This window comes from the organism of the source record quoted next, unplaced genomic scaffold (assembly GCF_019419815.1).
Source record: "Pyrus x bretschneideri cultivar Hongxiangsu unplaced genomic scaffold, Pyrus_bretschneideri_v1 Contig3, whole genome shotgun sequence".
NCBI lineage: Eukaryota > Viridiplantae > Streptophyta > Magnoliopsida > Rosales > Rosaceae > Pyrus > Pyrus x bretschneideri.
Genome location: NW_025999612.1, coordinates 12682234 through 12696946, shown reverse-complemented (window position 1 = coordinate 12696946; position 14713 = coordinate 12682234). Strand labels below are relative to the sequence as shown.

General features: G+C 36.1%; 1 protein-coding gene, 1 long non-coding RNA gene and 1 pseudogene across 5 annotated transcripts; all 3 read right to left on the bottom strand.

The window, feature by feature from the left end:
- Positions 1-2098: 2098 nt before the first annotated feature.
- Positions 2099-6083, bottom strand: LOC103939234 (geranylgeranyl transferase type-2 subunit beta 1). Of its 4 annotated transcripts, none has more exons than XM_048589540.1 (11): positions 5927-6083; positions 5651-5704; positions 5366-5516; positions 5128-5244; positions 4839-4905; positions 4556-4704; positions 4052-4218; positions 3867-3965; positions 3663-3738; positions 3309-3405; positions 2099-2404 (listed from the first exon to the last, which is right to left on the bottom strand). In XM_048589540.1, the coding sequence occupies exons 2-10, from the start codon at positions 5702-5704 to the stop codon at positions 3311-3313; spliced, it is 975 nt and encodes a 324-aa protein (XP_048445497.1). In that variant the 5' UTR covers positions 5927-6083; the 3' UTR covers positions 2099-2404; positions 3309-3310. The 4 variants fall into 4 exon arrangements, with proteins under 4 accessions (XP_048445497.1, XP_048445498.1, XP_009347576.2 ...); XM_048589541.1 differs by having other exon boundaries at positions 2099-2416; positions 5366-5513; XM_009349301.3 differs by having other exon boundaries at positions 2099-2416; positions 5927-6082.
- A 916-nt stretch (positions 6084-6999) lies between these two features.
- LOC103939219 lies at positions 7000-9773 on the bottom strand. The gene is made up of 3 exons (XR_007260220.1): positions 8853-9773; positions 7507-8546; positions 7000-7428 (listed from the first exon to the last, which is right to left on the bottom strand). It is a non-coding gene; the product is annotated as an uncharacterized LOC103939219 (long non-coding RNA).
- A 1101-nt stretch (positions 9774-10874) lies between these two features.
- Positions 10875-12468, bottom strand: LOC103939929 (annotated as a pseudogene).
- Positions 12469-14713: the final 2245 nt, after the last annotated feature.

The following is a 14713-nucleotide window of genomic DNA, read 5'->3' as shown; positions in this document are numbered from 1 at the left end:
TTCCATTTTATATTTGGTCTAATATAAATCATTAATTTGTATATATATTAGGACTCCTATATTTGGCCGGAGTAGGATTTGTATTCTTCCTTTCCTTGTGAGATATGGCATATATGTGTGTGTATATAAATCGTAACCCTAACGATCAATACATACGATTTGAAGTATATTCAGCCATTCGTTTTCTACTATATTATGGCGGGTGATGATGGAGAATTGCCGATCTTCTCCTCCAACAACGACGATATATTTGTCGAGATACTTTCATGGCTACCGGTCATATCTCTCCTCTTATTCCATTGTGTATGCAAGTCATGATGCAACTTAATCTCTACTTCCAAGTTCATCGCTAAACACTAAGCACATAACAACGACAACAAGAAGAATGTCCTGATTCTCTTTAAACGCCTCTATCCATTTCCCCATGACTAGCCACCAATCCCCTTTCGATTTCCCCGACTCATTGACTACGAATCACTGAAGAAGAATGTTGGCGGCGCCTCCGCCTCTGCAGTCGCATCATCAGCAATAGAAAGCAGCCATAGAGACCTTGAAGATGAATTTGCATTTGATACTAGTCTCTAGAGTTCATCCCTTGTGGGTTCTTCCAATGGCCTCATCTGCCTATTACTTGACTGGGTTTATGGGGGTATATTAGGTATTAAATTTGGGTTTAAAGAGATATCAATAGTTTAGTTAAAAATCAAATGGGTGCAAAAAGTAAGTTGAGTGTCAAAATAGGTTAGATGAGTTTAAATAAAATTTCCCATTTGAGATATATATTGCATTAGTTCGTATTCTTCTGTTTTTTTTTTTTTAATGAAAAGTAACATTCATTGAACAAAAAAAAAAAAAAAAAAAAGGTTACATGTCAACCTAAACTACATTGGGGAATGCATATACACAAAAGCCTAGCCCAATAAGCAAACAAACAAAAACCCTAATCTCTATCTTCCAAGGGCAGAATGCAGCACCTGCTGCCTCGAACGGCTTACCAGCAGCCACCAAGGTAGCAACACAAGAGAAAATAACTGAGTGGTCAATTCAACTAAGACATTGCAACACAAAAATTATGAACCTGCAACCAAAAGCACACCACAACCAGATTTCATCATTGAAAACACTAAACCAAGAGATAGTCACTGCACCCAAATCCTTCACATGGATAGAATTAGAATGTGAGGGTAAGTGAGTAAGTAAAATACCCTTACTTTGGCTGAAGCCAGAGAACACTTGGCCTCGAGGGAATTTTGACATGGCGGTCGGGGGAGAGGAAGTGAAGGAGGGAAATGAATTTGGCATCCATTTTTGGTTCAACGCCCGCCGGCCAGAGCAAAGGTGATGTGAGGATGGATTATGAGGCAGGGAGGTAGAAGGAAAGGGTGGGAGAGTTGGAGGTTTGAGTTTGGAAAGGTACAATCGGAGGAGAGGGAGTGAGAGAAGAGGCATGAAGCTCAAATTTGAGACAAGTCCAGAAGAAATTTGAGACACAGCTCAATGAAAACTGAGACAAAACTCCAGAACAAATTGAGATAAGAGAGAAATAGAAGAAGGGGAGGGAAGAAGGTGAAAAAAGGGGTTGTCACCGGCACCAAAGCCAAAGCTAGGGCCGGCAGCTAGGGCTTTCTTTTGTTTGGGTTTCTTCACGCTTTGTTCGTCACCACCTTTATAAAGATTATACATGAACATTCCCTCTCGTATATTTGTGTTGAATATCCTCTTTAACATACTAATGCGCAAGCATGGTGCCAATGTATCAGAACCGTTGATCAAAGGGACCACTAACTAGTACAGAAATAATTTGATTCAAAACGACTATTACACTATGTTTGGATGAAGAAAATAAACTTGAAATTTGAATAAAAATCAAAATTTATAAACTGACATGCACTAATTCTCTTATTTGAATTCATAAACAAAGAAATTTAGAATTTTCGGGTGGAAAAAAAACTTGGAATTTGGGACCTCAATTCTCAAGTTTAAATTTAATGTAAATAGGTACCATTTCTCAATTTCTATGTTTGAGAGTTTATAAATAACAATTTTTGCATTCAATTTCATTGTTGTTTTAGGTTAACCAAACAAGAAAATTCATAAATTCTAGAAAATAAAGTTCCGTCATTTCAATTTCCATCATTTTAAAATTCTATAGTAACAATAAATTTCTTCATCCAAACATAGTATTAGTGACAATATATATTTACATGTAAATAGCTAATAAATTGATATATATTAATCTGATGGCCTGATATCATCTTGCGGTCGGAGCCGGTGAAGGAGCAATTGGGGTATCAGCCCCACCAGAAACACCTGGTGTTAGAGAACTCTTGACCTTATTAGGAATGGGGAGGAGGATGTGGGCTTGGCAATATGTGATTTCCTTCTGCTTTCTGCAGCCTCATGTCTGCAAAATTTTCTATATATAAGGGTTCTCCAAACACGCGTATGAATAAGAATATACGAAACGAAAATACCAACCTGCATTAGCCTGCACACTCAGTTGCATAGCCAAATTAGTGGTTAGCAAAGCAATAAGCAAAATGAAACGAAAGAAAGAAAAGACTCGCATATCTCTTATTGTTCGTTAATTTCTTCGCTCTTGTCAATCCCCCACTTCTTTAATATATACTCTTACTGATCAGTCATGACTCATGAACTACCAGCTAGCTACATTGCAAAACTTTAATTTGATGAAAACCCAAAACAATATTTTACAAATGCCTTGCAGTTCACATGTCAATACTTAGTTCTACAACAAAACATATAGTATATCTCTAAGGGTGACTTCGAAATATTCTTCCTTCTATGTTATATGTGATGTCTCCATCACAGTTGATATGTATACCTTTTTATTTTTATGCATATATGTAGATTGGGACTTGGGGGAAAAAACTCAAATTGCATATAAACAACCGATGATTGAATAGTTTGTGAAGAAATAAAAATAATTAAAGAAAAAGACTTCTTAAAAACGGATTGGCCAAGATCTCTGACAAGAAAGTCAACAAGGGAACCGCGTACTAACAAAAGGAAATAAGATTAAAGGAAAAGATCACAGACCAAATTATGAAACCGTGTGGTAATCAAATTATTATTGCAAGCTTGGGAGTAGCTGAATTGACCCATCAAAATAAACACAATAGAGATTAGCAATTAGCAATGTTGGTGCTGCATGCAGGTATTGCAGACATATTCAATTAGTTACTTACTGCATCTCAATAGGCAGTTGAGAATTTGTGACATTATACGAGAAAGCACAAAGGCATTGAATTGCAGCAAGAGATGCAAATCGGAATTTGTAAACGAACCTTTATTTGCCCAAGATAACCCTATTCACAACATCAACTGGCAAAGCATAAGCTGGATCTAGGGCCTTCACCTCGGGATATTCAAGAAGGGAAAGTCCTGCATCAACCTTAATTAATCAATAACCTGTAAGCATGAGACTCAACTAAGACCATAAATCATCTCATATAATCACTTTGAAATTTTATCCCAACTATAAGCATATCCTAGCAACCCGTCTGGATGAAGTTGGAAGCTCCGAAGCTCCAACTGCACATCAATTATAATCATCCAGAAAGGTTACAATGTAAAACGTGCCAAATAATTAGGCGAAGAAATGAGGAAAACAAGCAAAGGTGACGCCAAAGCTTATATACCAGCTACACCAAAGTATGTGTGGTAGACATCAACAGCATCGTCTGGTCTGTCAGAAATTCCTCCATTTTCAATGTCCTGCAATATTCAGTGATTACCCAAAACATCTCAGATAAATTGGTTGTTACATGAATAGCATTTGAATTACGGAAATAAGATAACAGGGATAATCCAAATGTACATATAGCTTGTTAGGGTAATCTAACCTGGCAGTCTAAAATGAACTTGACAAGCTTTTCCTTATCAATCCAATGAACTCTGTCAATCATGACCAAACTAGAAAGAACCCACCATGAGTAGCAGACCTGAAACGAAGTGTAAATGCAGTAAGGATGAGTACAAGTTTGCTTACTGAACAAAATTGTTTCAATTAAAAAAATTTAAAACCCACATCAGGAAGTTTCTCTGGACGGCCATTAAGGCCTCCAGGTTTAGCTTTTGATTTGATAAGAATGTCTCCAGAATTAACTTGCCGCTCACATAACCACCACCCAAGAAGGTCTTTGTCAATATGATGTAGAGAACCCGTAATAGCAAGAGCACCCACACAACAGAAAACTGCAGTCGGCATGGGCAGATCAAAGTTTAAGTGAGTCTAATTTAGGCATCCAGATAGTATAACTAAATAAACATGCCATTGCTGGATCAATTGTGGATGGTTTAAGCAAAATTAAGAATATTTTCCTAGATTTGGGAGTTTGACTGATAATTCCATTAAAGACCAGTCATTCTTGGATTGCATCTCTTCTCGGACCATGCAAGTTATATTGATGATCAATTCCATTGGGACAGATGAAATGCAAGAATGATTGCTATTTCCGTTGAAGGGAGAAAAAAGGAAACAACTAATCAGAAACAAAAACTTCTCACAGATATTATAGGGTAAATAACATACTTTGACCTGCATGAGACTCCGCACCAGGTGTGCATCCAAATCCGCCATCATGATTTTTACAACTTACAATGTAGTTCACGGCCTTCTCCACATTGATTTTGTCCAATCGATGTAGTAGCGCGAGACACAATATAGCAATGTAAGAAAACCTAAAAGAAATAGAATTGCTTACTTTCTCTTTCGTTTCAAGAAACAGAAAACAATTTGTTACTAAATCATGTTTCGAATAAAGAGCTGGTAACTTCAACAAATACGAGATGCAAAGGAAATCGGAAACGACTACCTTGTATCAATTTCACCCCACATGTCCCCGGAAAATGATCCATCTTCGTTTTGCAGTGCAGCAACATCTGAGTTGAATATCAAGTTTAACAAAATTTGCTTATTTCTCTTTGATTTAATTTGTTTGTCTAATCAATAAATGCCAAAATACTACAAATTGAGCTACAAGCAGCCGCTTTACACAAGAATTACTGATTATTTGGTACACCAGCATTCACCAAATGAAAATGCATACATTACGAAATGAAGATTCATTTCAAATTTTACAAACCGATGTGCTAAAAGGATACAACTTGCAACCTTGTCAACGTCCAGAACATCAATCTTGTTAAACAGGGCCAAGACCTGCACAGCGCTTAAGGTATATAGTACATGTGGATCGTGCCCAATGTTACCGCCAAACCCACCTACATGTACGAAGCTGTATCAAGTCATCATTTGGTCTCGAACTCAAAATCAACAAACAACCAATAACGAACAAAATTCAGTTAGTGTTTTTGAGCTAAGAAATGTATACAATGTAACAACCTGAGTCATGCTGGCACTGTAGTACCCACGAAACAATCTCATTGACATCGACAACCTCAATCTTTCCGAGAAGATCCAGAGTTGTCAAACCCCAGTATGCCCCATTCATTCTTAGATGCTCCATTGCCACAGCCTCCAAAGAGTCCTTCTTCTGAGTACAGTATCAACATGTTAGTATTATACATACATTATATATATAACAAACATACTTTTATATGTATTTATACATATGTGTGTGGGAAAAGGAAACGTTTTTTTTTATTGAATTTTGATTAAAAATCAGACCTTTTCGACTGAGAGAATGAATTGAACATGTTTCTCAGCTGCCAGCTCTCCCATCTGTTTATAAACATCTCAAAATTAAGCAAAGCTATGAACTTTAGTAAATTGGTAATGGGGGCATGCTAATACTAATTAAAAACAAGACTAATCAATCTAAACCCAAGAAATATGAAGTTTAATAAGCAATATTAATGTTAAATTCAAGTACAAGAAAAATGGAATTCAATGAAATAAGTGTCAGCTAACACACGAAACAATTACCAATGGAAATAAAATTACCTGGTCTTGGAAAACCCGATTCAGCTAATAAGAAGAAGAAGACGAAGATCGATTAGGATGCAGGAGGAGGAAGAGACGACTGTAAAGGAAAGGAGTGACGAAAGCGGGGAGTGCAGTGGGGAAGAGATGTGGGCTGGGCTGCTGCGGCGTGGGATTTTGGACTTAAAGAGGGACTCGTGCGAATTTGTGGTTTTGTGGGCCGACTAATAGTGTGCAGCATATTACGGCCTGTTTGAGACGGCTTCAAGATATGGTTACTAATGCACTTTGATAAACTTGAGCACTTTTCAGTTTTGACTACGTTGATAGATTAATATAGAAGCGATTCTAGTAATAGAAGCGTTTTTTTGGATATAAGGCTCGTTTGGAAATACTTTTTAATGGTTGAAAGTGCTTTTGAGAAAAATATTTTTAAGTTCCAAAAGCAATTGAATTACTTCTTGCAAGAAGCACCTGTTATATGCTTATAGTATGAAATGCTTCTAGTATGAAGCACTTCAAGTGCTTTTTTAGGTATCACTTACATTTTTTCTAAGGACTGATCTCAAAAAAAATTTCACCAAAAAGCGTGCAACTATTTTAAAATCACTTCCAAATTACTTTTAAGTGCTTTTTCATAAAACACTTGAATTTTTAATGAAAAAGTTTATCCTATAAAACCGGTTCAAGTAAAAATGCTTGTAAGCAGAAGTACTTTCTATGTTAGTATCTCAAACCAGCCCTACGTATCAATCTCTAGTAAGTTTCTTTTGGTTTTATCTAGCATTTTTTTGTTGCAAACTTTATAGTCTTGGTATACTTGATTCAATTAAAATATATGATTGTGGGATGCATGAATGCTCGAAGAACTCAAGGCCTCTGAGATCTCAGGGACGACTATGTTTTGAATGTTCTTCCTTACAATATACATATATGCAATATGGTATGATCCCGTCCCTTTCACCGGGTTTGTTCATCATACTTGCTGGATATATATGTATATGTATATATACGTACGTTATGTGTAAAAGCAATTTTTTAAAATACTGATAAGTAAAAGAAAAAAAGAAATCTGAAGCAGAAGAAGACGGCACTTGGTTAGCTGATCCGTGACAAGAAAATCAGCAAGGAAACTGCGTTTATTAATAAAAGCAAATAAAACGGAAAACCTACAATACATGCATGGCAATCTTATCCCCGTATTCCGACTTATTAATCTTTAATGAACCAAGCAACTAAGTTTAATCACTACTTATTCGTTGCATTTGGCGCTTAAAGCATAGCAATTAGAAAATTAATTAATGTTGTGAAGAAATTCAGGCAAAATTGTTGTTATTTGGGATTGGAAGCCGTGGAGGAGGAGGAGGAGGAGTGCCAGCCGGAGGCGGTTGTTCAACAGGAGGATCAGGAGCAGGTACCCTCATGACCGGCTGTTGGTTTGCAAGTGGTGATTTTGGACTCAAATTAACGAGGCGGTGACCGCCGTTCTCTCAGTTCCCTAATTATATTCATGTCGTGATGATCTGCATCACCATGCAGCACTTCAATATAAAAAATAAATAAATAAAACTTGTATGGATAGAGTAGATCATATATTTTACCTGAAAACAATTTTTGCACTCTCATTTTTTCTCCTACACCGAAAAAGAGAAAGTAATGGAGTGCGAAAATTATGACCATTATCATTTATACCTGCTGCTGTGACCAAACCTAGCTGCAGAGTGAACATGGCAGCTGCAACTAGAAGATGTAAGATATTTTTTGGAAAGCACAAGTGTTCGTTGGACAAAAGCAAGTTGATTTTAAAATAAAATTGATTTTGATCACCAAAACGTTGACAAGAGTCTTGATGAATCTCAGAATTTGGTCCTGCGTTTCTGCTCACAAGGTATATTACATACACAAGGTAAATTATATATTTACCTATACACAAGGACAAAACTTTAGAGAAAATGTTTGTTTGAAAATCATCAGGCCAAGTGTACATGTAATGTAATTGTAATTAGTCGCTGATTTTCAGAAAGTTTATCAAAAAGAATCAACATGATATTGGATTTATTGGAGTGCTAATTAGAATTTCATGAACATAAATATATGCAAAATACATAATTAAGTAAAACATCACTAATCTAATACAAGAGCCCTAATCCAAATCAACATACCCACAAACTAAAACTTGTCCTTAATTTGATTAAGTAGAACTTTTAACGACTTCGGAGCTGAGAAGTGAGGACTATGGAGCATTTATAAGTAGGGATTTCCACCGTTCAACTGCACAACATGTTCAGCAAACCTATACATTACTCCCACATAAGCATCTCTACACCTTTTCAGAAGCATGATCGACGACATTTTCTTCTGTGGCAGTTTCGATATCCCTCTCCTCTTTGTGTACTTGAAGTTGAGATCACTGATCTGTCCTTGTCTCAACACAACTGCACTCCTCTCATTGTCCTCTTCCTCATCATAAGCCGTTACAAAATTGTCTAGTCTGCGGTAAGGGCATCCCTTAGAACTAGACGAAGATATCCTCCTTTGGCAACTGTACCACTCCATGCTAGCTTGCCTAAACTTCGTCTTTCCACGGTTGATATGAGGGTGTGAGAGACGGAGAGGGATATAATTCAAGGCCAAGATAGACCTGTAAAACAAGGCAAATGGAGTTGAATGACTCGTGTAAGTCATAATTAAAAAAGTAGGTTTGATTGGATTAGAAATAGACCAAAAAAATTATTAAAGATGAGTAAATATTAAGTTGTGCAATTCATATCCATCTACAAAACTTGTTGAAGAAACCAAAGTGAGTAGCAGTAGTCATGCAGGAATTGTGAATGAACACGATGTTAGGCAATGTAAATAAATTGGAGGAACTTAAAGTCAGCAGTTAGCCACGCAGAGCATGTGATGTGAGTTGGGCAGTTGCTTTCCATTGTATATGTGTACTTACCAATCAGCATCCACCGTGTTTTGGAAGATTTGGTTTGATTATAGCCACAAGTAATAAATTGGTTTGGCGGATAAGGTAGTTTAATCACCATTTTACACTTGAACTCGATCGAATCTATTTTCTTATAAATTAAATGTTAAAGAAAGTAAAATGTCCACTACTAATTATACATATAATTCTTTGTGATAAAATTTCACAGATGTTGTAATCTCGCATTTTATTGCCGAATTTTTAACTTGTCCTATTACCATACGAAAGAAATTAAACATCATCTTTCAAAAAAAAAAAAAAAAAAAAAAGCATCCTATCTTGCAATATTGCTCATCGTGTTTCCAAAAAAATAAAAAATCGCAAGAACTCAATAATTTTTAAAACTTCTTTTCCAAATTATAAAAGCACCCTAGTAAATTGAAAATATTCATCATGCACTCCTCGCTTTTCTCCTTTCACAATATCTTGGGGAAGACGGAGTCTTAGAGAAACTTTTTCTCTGGGAAGTTGTTTTCCGTACACATACAGAAGGATACAAATTATTCTTCAGCTTGATTGTAAAAACTTTATATATTGCTTTCAAGCTAAGAACTGGGAAGCATTAGTCTTTTGATACAAGTGAACATTATATGCCATTATTCAACTGCATAACACGTCCAGCAAAACAAAGCATCATTTCCACATAAGCATTTCTAAACTTTTTCAAGAGCATTATCGACGATTTCACCTTTATTTGTAGCATCGGGGTCACTCGAATTTTCCCAAACTTAAGACGTTTCCCCATTGAAACCATCGCGTTTTGCCCATTAGTAACCGCATTTCTTAGTCTGCGGTAACGCCTTCTCCTCCTGTACCTTTTCATGTTTCCCCAGAATAAGGTCCTCTGCATTTTTTTTCTGTGAGAGAGAGAGCTACATATGGCAAGGCAATAGATATACATGTACATATATATAGTATGTGATGAAGATGAAGATGACATGAAGGTATTTATGTCACAGACAAATAAGGTAAGGGGTTTAAATTATTGAAGGAATTTATGAGAGCCCGCAGTTCAGCAACTGTAATCATGTAAATGGAGCTCTCTACTTGGGGTTGCCAGCAATCACCAATTAACAACCAACTGTTCCATTTAACGTCACATTTTTATTTGTTTTCTCTGACTTTAAGAGTTTTTTTTTTCCTTCTAATTTCTTCTCATAGGCTCATAGTCAAGAACTTCACATGTCAAAGCACCGACATATTTATTCATTGTTTTCTTTGACTTTGAGAGTTTTTTTTTCTCCTTCTAATTTCTTCTCATAGGCTCATAGTCAAGAACTTCACATGTAAAGGTACCAACATATTTATTAACCAAAAGAAAAAAAAGACTACAGATTTATATGAAAAGAGAAACACATTGCAATATTTAGAATAAAAACACCAAGACTTAGACCATGTTTGTGATTGCTTTTGAAGAGAGTAAATGCGTTTTTCTTCCAAGTAACCGTGTTTCTCACGTTTGACAAAAGTGTAATGCTATGCAAACTAAATTTGTAAATTAAATTGGGTAAACTAAACGACATGTAAATTAATAATTAAATTATTACTTAAACGTTGATAAACGTGCTCATTTCTATTGGTGGCACATCATTTAGTTTGTAAATTTTGTCTACAAATTTAGTTTCCCTAGCATTACCCTTGACAAAAACTTAAAACTTTTTCTAAGTCATAAAAGTGCTTTATGGAGAACCACTTGCTAATTGTTTCTTCAAGAAGCTATTCCAATTGTTTTCTTCAGGACGCAGCTAGATGTTTAATAAAAATTTTAACGTGTATCTAAAGGAACGCTTATCAACATAAATGCTTCTTGTATAACCATTCACCAACGAACAAATCCTTAGAAAGTTCAAACTCGTGACTGTTGATGAACTTGGAAAGCAAGACATTGTAAAATTTTCATTGAATAAAGAATGATGTTAGGAGCTACACATACAATATGGAGTCGTTGAATGAAGTCCTGCGTTGCATATTATATATATACACACACACACACCTTCTATATGATTTCTATTTAACATACAAACTCAACTCAGTATCTTTTGCTTCTTCCAGTAATTAGTGGACTGGCGGACTCGAATCTTGGGGACTCAAAGTCTAGAATCTCGATATCTGTTCCTCGCATCCGAAGAGAGTTGACCCTCGTGGCCGGAGACACGGACTCGCCAACATTCCTCCTCTCTGCAGCCAGCATGTGGAAATACGCATGAGGTGCCCACCCTGCAAATTAAAAAATAAGAAACTAAATTTATAAACATGAAAATTAGGTCAGCATTGCTATCAGTTGATGAAAACGAACATATTTAAATAAGATAGCGGACACACCATCCCGCTGGTTTGGGAGAGGGAAGGACTGCAAGTAACAAATCGAAGCTATGCCAATTCCTGCGCTTAAACAAATTGAACGTTCCAAAAGATGGATTATCATCTTTTAACTTACTACATTATGTTTTGCATACAGTGGAAGATCAAGGAACTGAAAATTGTATCATTGCATTTAGTAGCAAACCTATAAGACCTCCTGCGAAGACATCCTGCCAATGATGCCAGTAGTCATCCACATGAGAGATTCCCACGAGAGAAGCACAGAGTAACGGAAGAATAACAATACAGAGCTTTGTGGAATGGCCTCTACGATCAAACACTTTGATCTTCCCGGACAAATACCATGCAAGAAAACCAAGACCTGCAAATGAAACTGCACAATTGACAATTGCAAACTGATTTAGGCGTTGTCTTCTTCAGCTGCATAGCCTTAAAAATGCACAAAGCACAGAAAGAGACTGATGATTTGATACCTGAAGTATGTCCACTAGGAAAGCTTTTATGTCCTTCCTTTATAATCTTCTTCTCTCCAGTGCAGACACAATTGTTAGTGGCAGGATCATATATCTGTAAACGTGATTGACAAAGAGTTCAGCATAATGCAGGACAAGTCCTTACTCTTACAACCAAAGAAAAGTTGTCACCTACACCTATTCCATTAGGGAAACACCGCCAGAAGAAGTTTGGACGCGGGCGGCCAACAGCATCCTTGATTGCATCCGTTATTACAAGAGTTATGAGAACAGAATAGAAAAGACCTATAAGTTGAAAAAGTAATCATCAACCTACAAAAAGAAAAGGGTTGTGCGGAAATCATTTTCCAAATAAAAACCGAGTATACAGGAAGCCTATAAGGACACAGGCAGTACCAAAAATGGCATGGTGCAAATCATAAACATCCTTTCTGCAAATGTAGTACACGAGAAAATGGCGACAGGCAAGAGTACGGCGTAAATCTAGATGCAGGAAGTGAAGATATAGTCAAGTTAAGTATTCAGTATTCTATGTAAGATAGAAAGAAAAGAGATGGTGAGAAACTGATACAGACTGGAACGGCCCTGAAAGGAATTGTGTCTTTCTGAAAAGGGTATTTGAGATCAGTCATCATTTCTTTGCCAACGAAACAATGAAAAGGCTCTATAAGATTCAAAGTTAGATCAACCGCCGCGAGAAGCAGAAGAATTAACCAGTCATACTAGTGCACTTTAGCCACTTTGACTCCATGAGATCTTAATGTGTGAGATCCTAGCTGCATCTCTGGCATCTTCTTTCCAACTGGAGTGCGAAACCAATTCAAAATGATCTTTCGGAAAGGAGTGAGCTACACGGCCAGTTTGAAGAGAAGAACAGGCACAATTGAATAATCAAATGCCATTAGCTCAACTGTTTTCTTTCTCCCAAAGATAAGGAACTGAAAATGACACATTTGAAGGATCATATGAACCTAGTAAGTTGTCCAATCCAATTTAATCCTTGGTACCAAACGAGGACTAAGAATGATTTTTGAGCTTGTTAGTGTGACAACGATATCAATGACATGAAAATGCCAATCCATTTTTGGCAAAAATTTGATGCTCAAGCTAGGGTTTCATGAAAACTATCTGATTAAAGTTTCACAATAACAATTTGTGGTTCAATTCAAACTGCCAGTTAAAATTCTTATTAATCAAAGAACGTGAAGCCTACTTTTTCACAAAACCTAGTTTTTGTTTGTGTGTGTATGCATACACACACACACAACACAATTCTTGAAGATATGCATGAACCCTAGTTTTCATACGACGTATCATATTTTCCTAATAAACATTGTCCTATATACATTGGATATAGAGAGATTGGGAGAGATTACCGTTGATAGAGAACTGTGAAGAAGAAAAGTTCCCCAAGCCTCGGGCTCCCTCATCAATGGCGCGATTCAAACAGAAAGAAAGGGAGAGAGAAGGGCGGGCGGGCGGGTCAAAAAATAGAAAATAAACCTAGTTTATCTTATTATTTTAACATTTTGTTCAAATGATAACTTCAGTCCTCATCCTTCTCCTTCATTTAATTTCATTTGCTATAAAGTTTATTTTCTTTTTTGTTGTTGTTGGATAATCTCCCTTGAATATGCATTAATAAAATAAAACAAATGTATTGTCGAAGAAATTTTGTTTACAAATAAAAGTATAGGAGATGAGATTAATATCAGTACTCCTATTACAGAGTCGACTAACTTGAACTTGAATGCAAAAGGAGACACATGGCTCTAACTGACTTAATCCGCATTTCATATCCGCCTTTTGTGAGTTTTATTAATTACCACATTATTTTTTCCGTGTATATATAGGTTTGACATAGAGAATTTCTTCTAAATAACATAATTGTATTAACTTTTTCCCTTGGGAAATGTCCGCTTAATCAAATTTGAAAACCATCGAGTTGATCAAGTTCTCCATAATTCTCACCCATTGCTACCTCGTGTATAATCTGTTATTTCAAGTACCATGAAGATGTGGCAGATTCAAGAAATATTATTTGGGAGTCAATAAGAATAGCGTGCAAATTGGCGTTTCATCGAACTTTGGTAAGTCTGAGGTCGTTTGTCAAGTTATATTGCACGCATGTTGACAAATGTCAACATTTCCCGAGTGAGCATGTCAACTGATGTTAGTAACTTTTGAGGGAGCATGTCAACAGATGCTAACCTATGCCAAGTGAGCCTATCATCATATGCCCATAACACATACTAAGGCATGAGGCTAGCAGCTACCCAGTCAGTGTCTATAGAGGTAATTCGTCCAGCAATTAGAGGGCAGCTTTCAAGGGTATCTCGGATTTTCGAAGGATAACACCTAGCTCTTCCATAAAGAATTTATGAGCTTGGGAATTATTTAGGAGAACTCAACTCACATTCTTGTATTAAATTTGCTCAAAACAATATAATATAGAAGTTATGACAGTAATTGCACACTGGAAGGGCCTCTGATTTCCTTAACGAGTAATGTTATTCATACCATGTTTTTGTACTACATTTTCATACCATCTTATGTGGCATTTGATATGGATAGCCACATTATTTGAATTAATCAGATTTTTAAATTTAGTTCATTATTTAATAAATTAATAATTAAGATAAACTAGTTAATTAAATGATGATTGTGGTATACGAGGAGTCTTTCTCCTTCCTTTCCTTGGATTTTGCAAATTTTTCAAATGATGTGGTTGTCCATATCAGACGTAGCTCTAAGATGATATAGAAATGTAATATGAATAGCATTACTCTTCCTTAACCCAACACAATGGATACATGACATTTGACATGGACACACTACTCCAGACAATTTTTCACATTAGTTTGCTAAAGAGAAATATTACAATCTAAAGAAAAAGGGATACTAGTACTAGTCAAAGTGAATCTAGTTTCTTGTAACAAGCTAGCGAAAGAACTTTCATGCAACGATGATGTTGCAAGTAATTGATATCTTAAGTAATCAATTATGTTAAAGTTGGTTGGTGAATCAAATTAATGA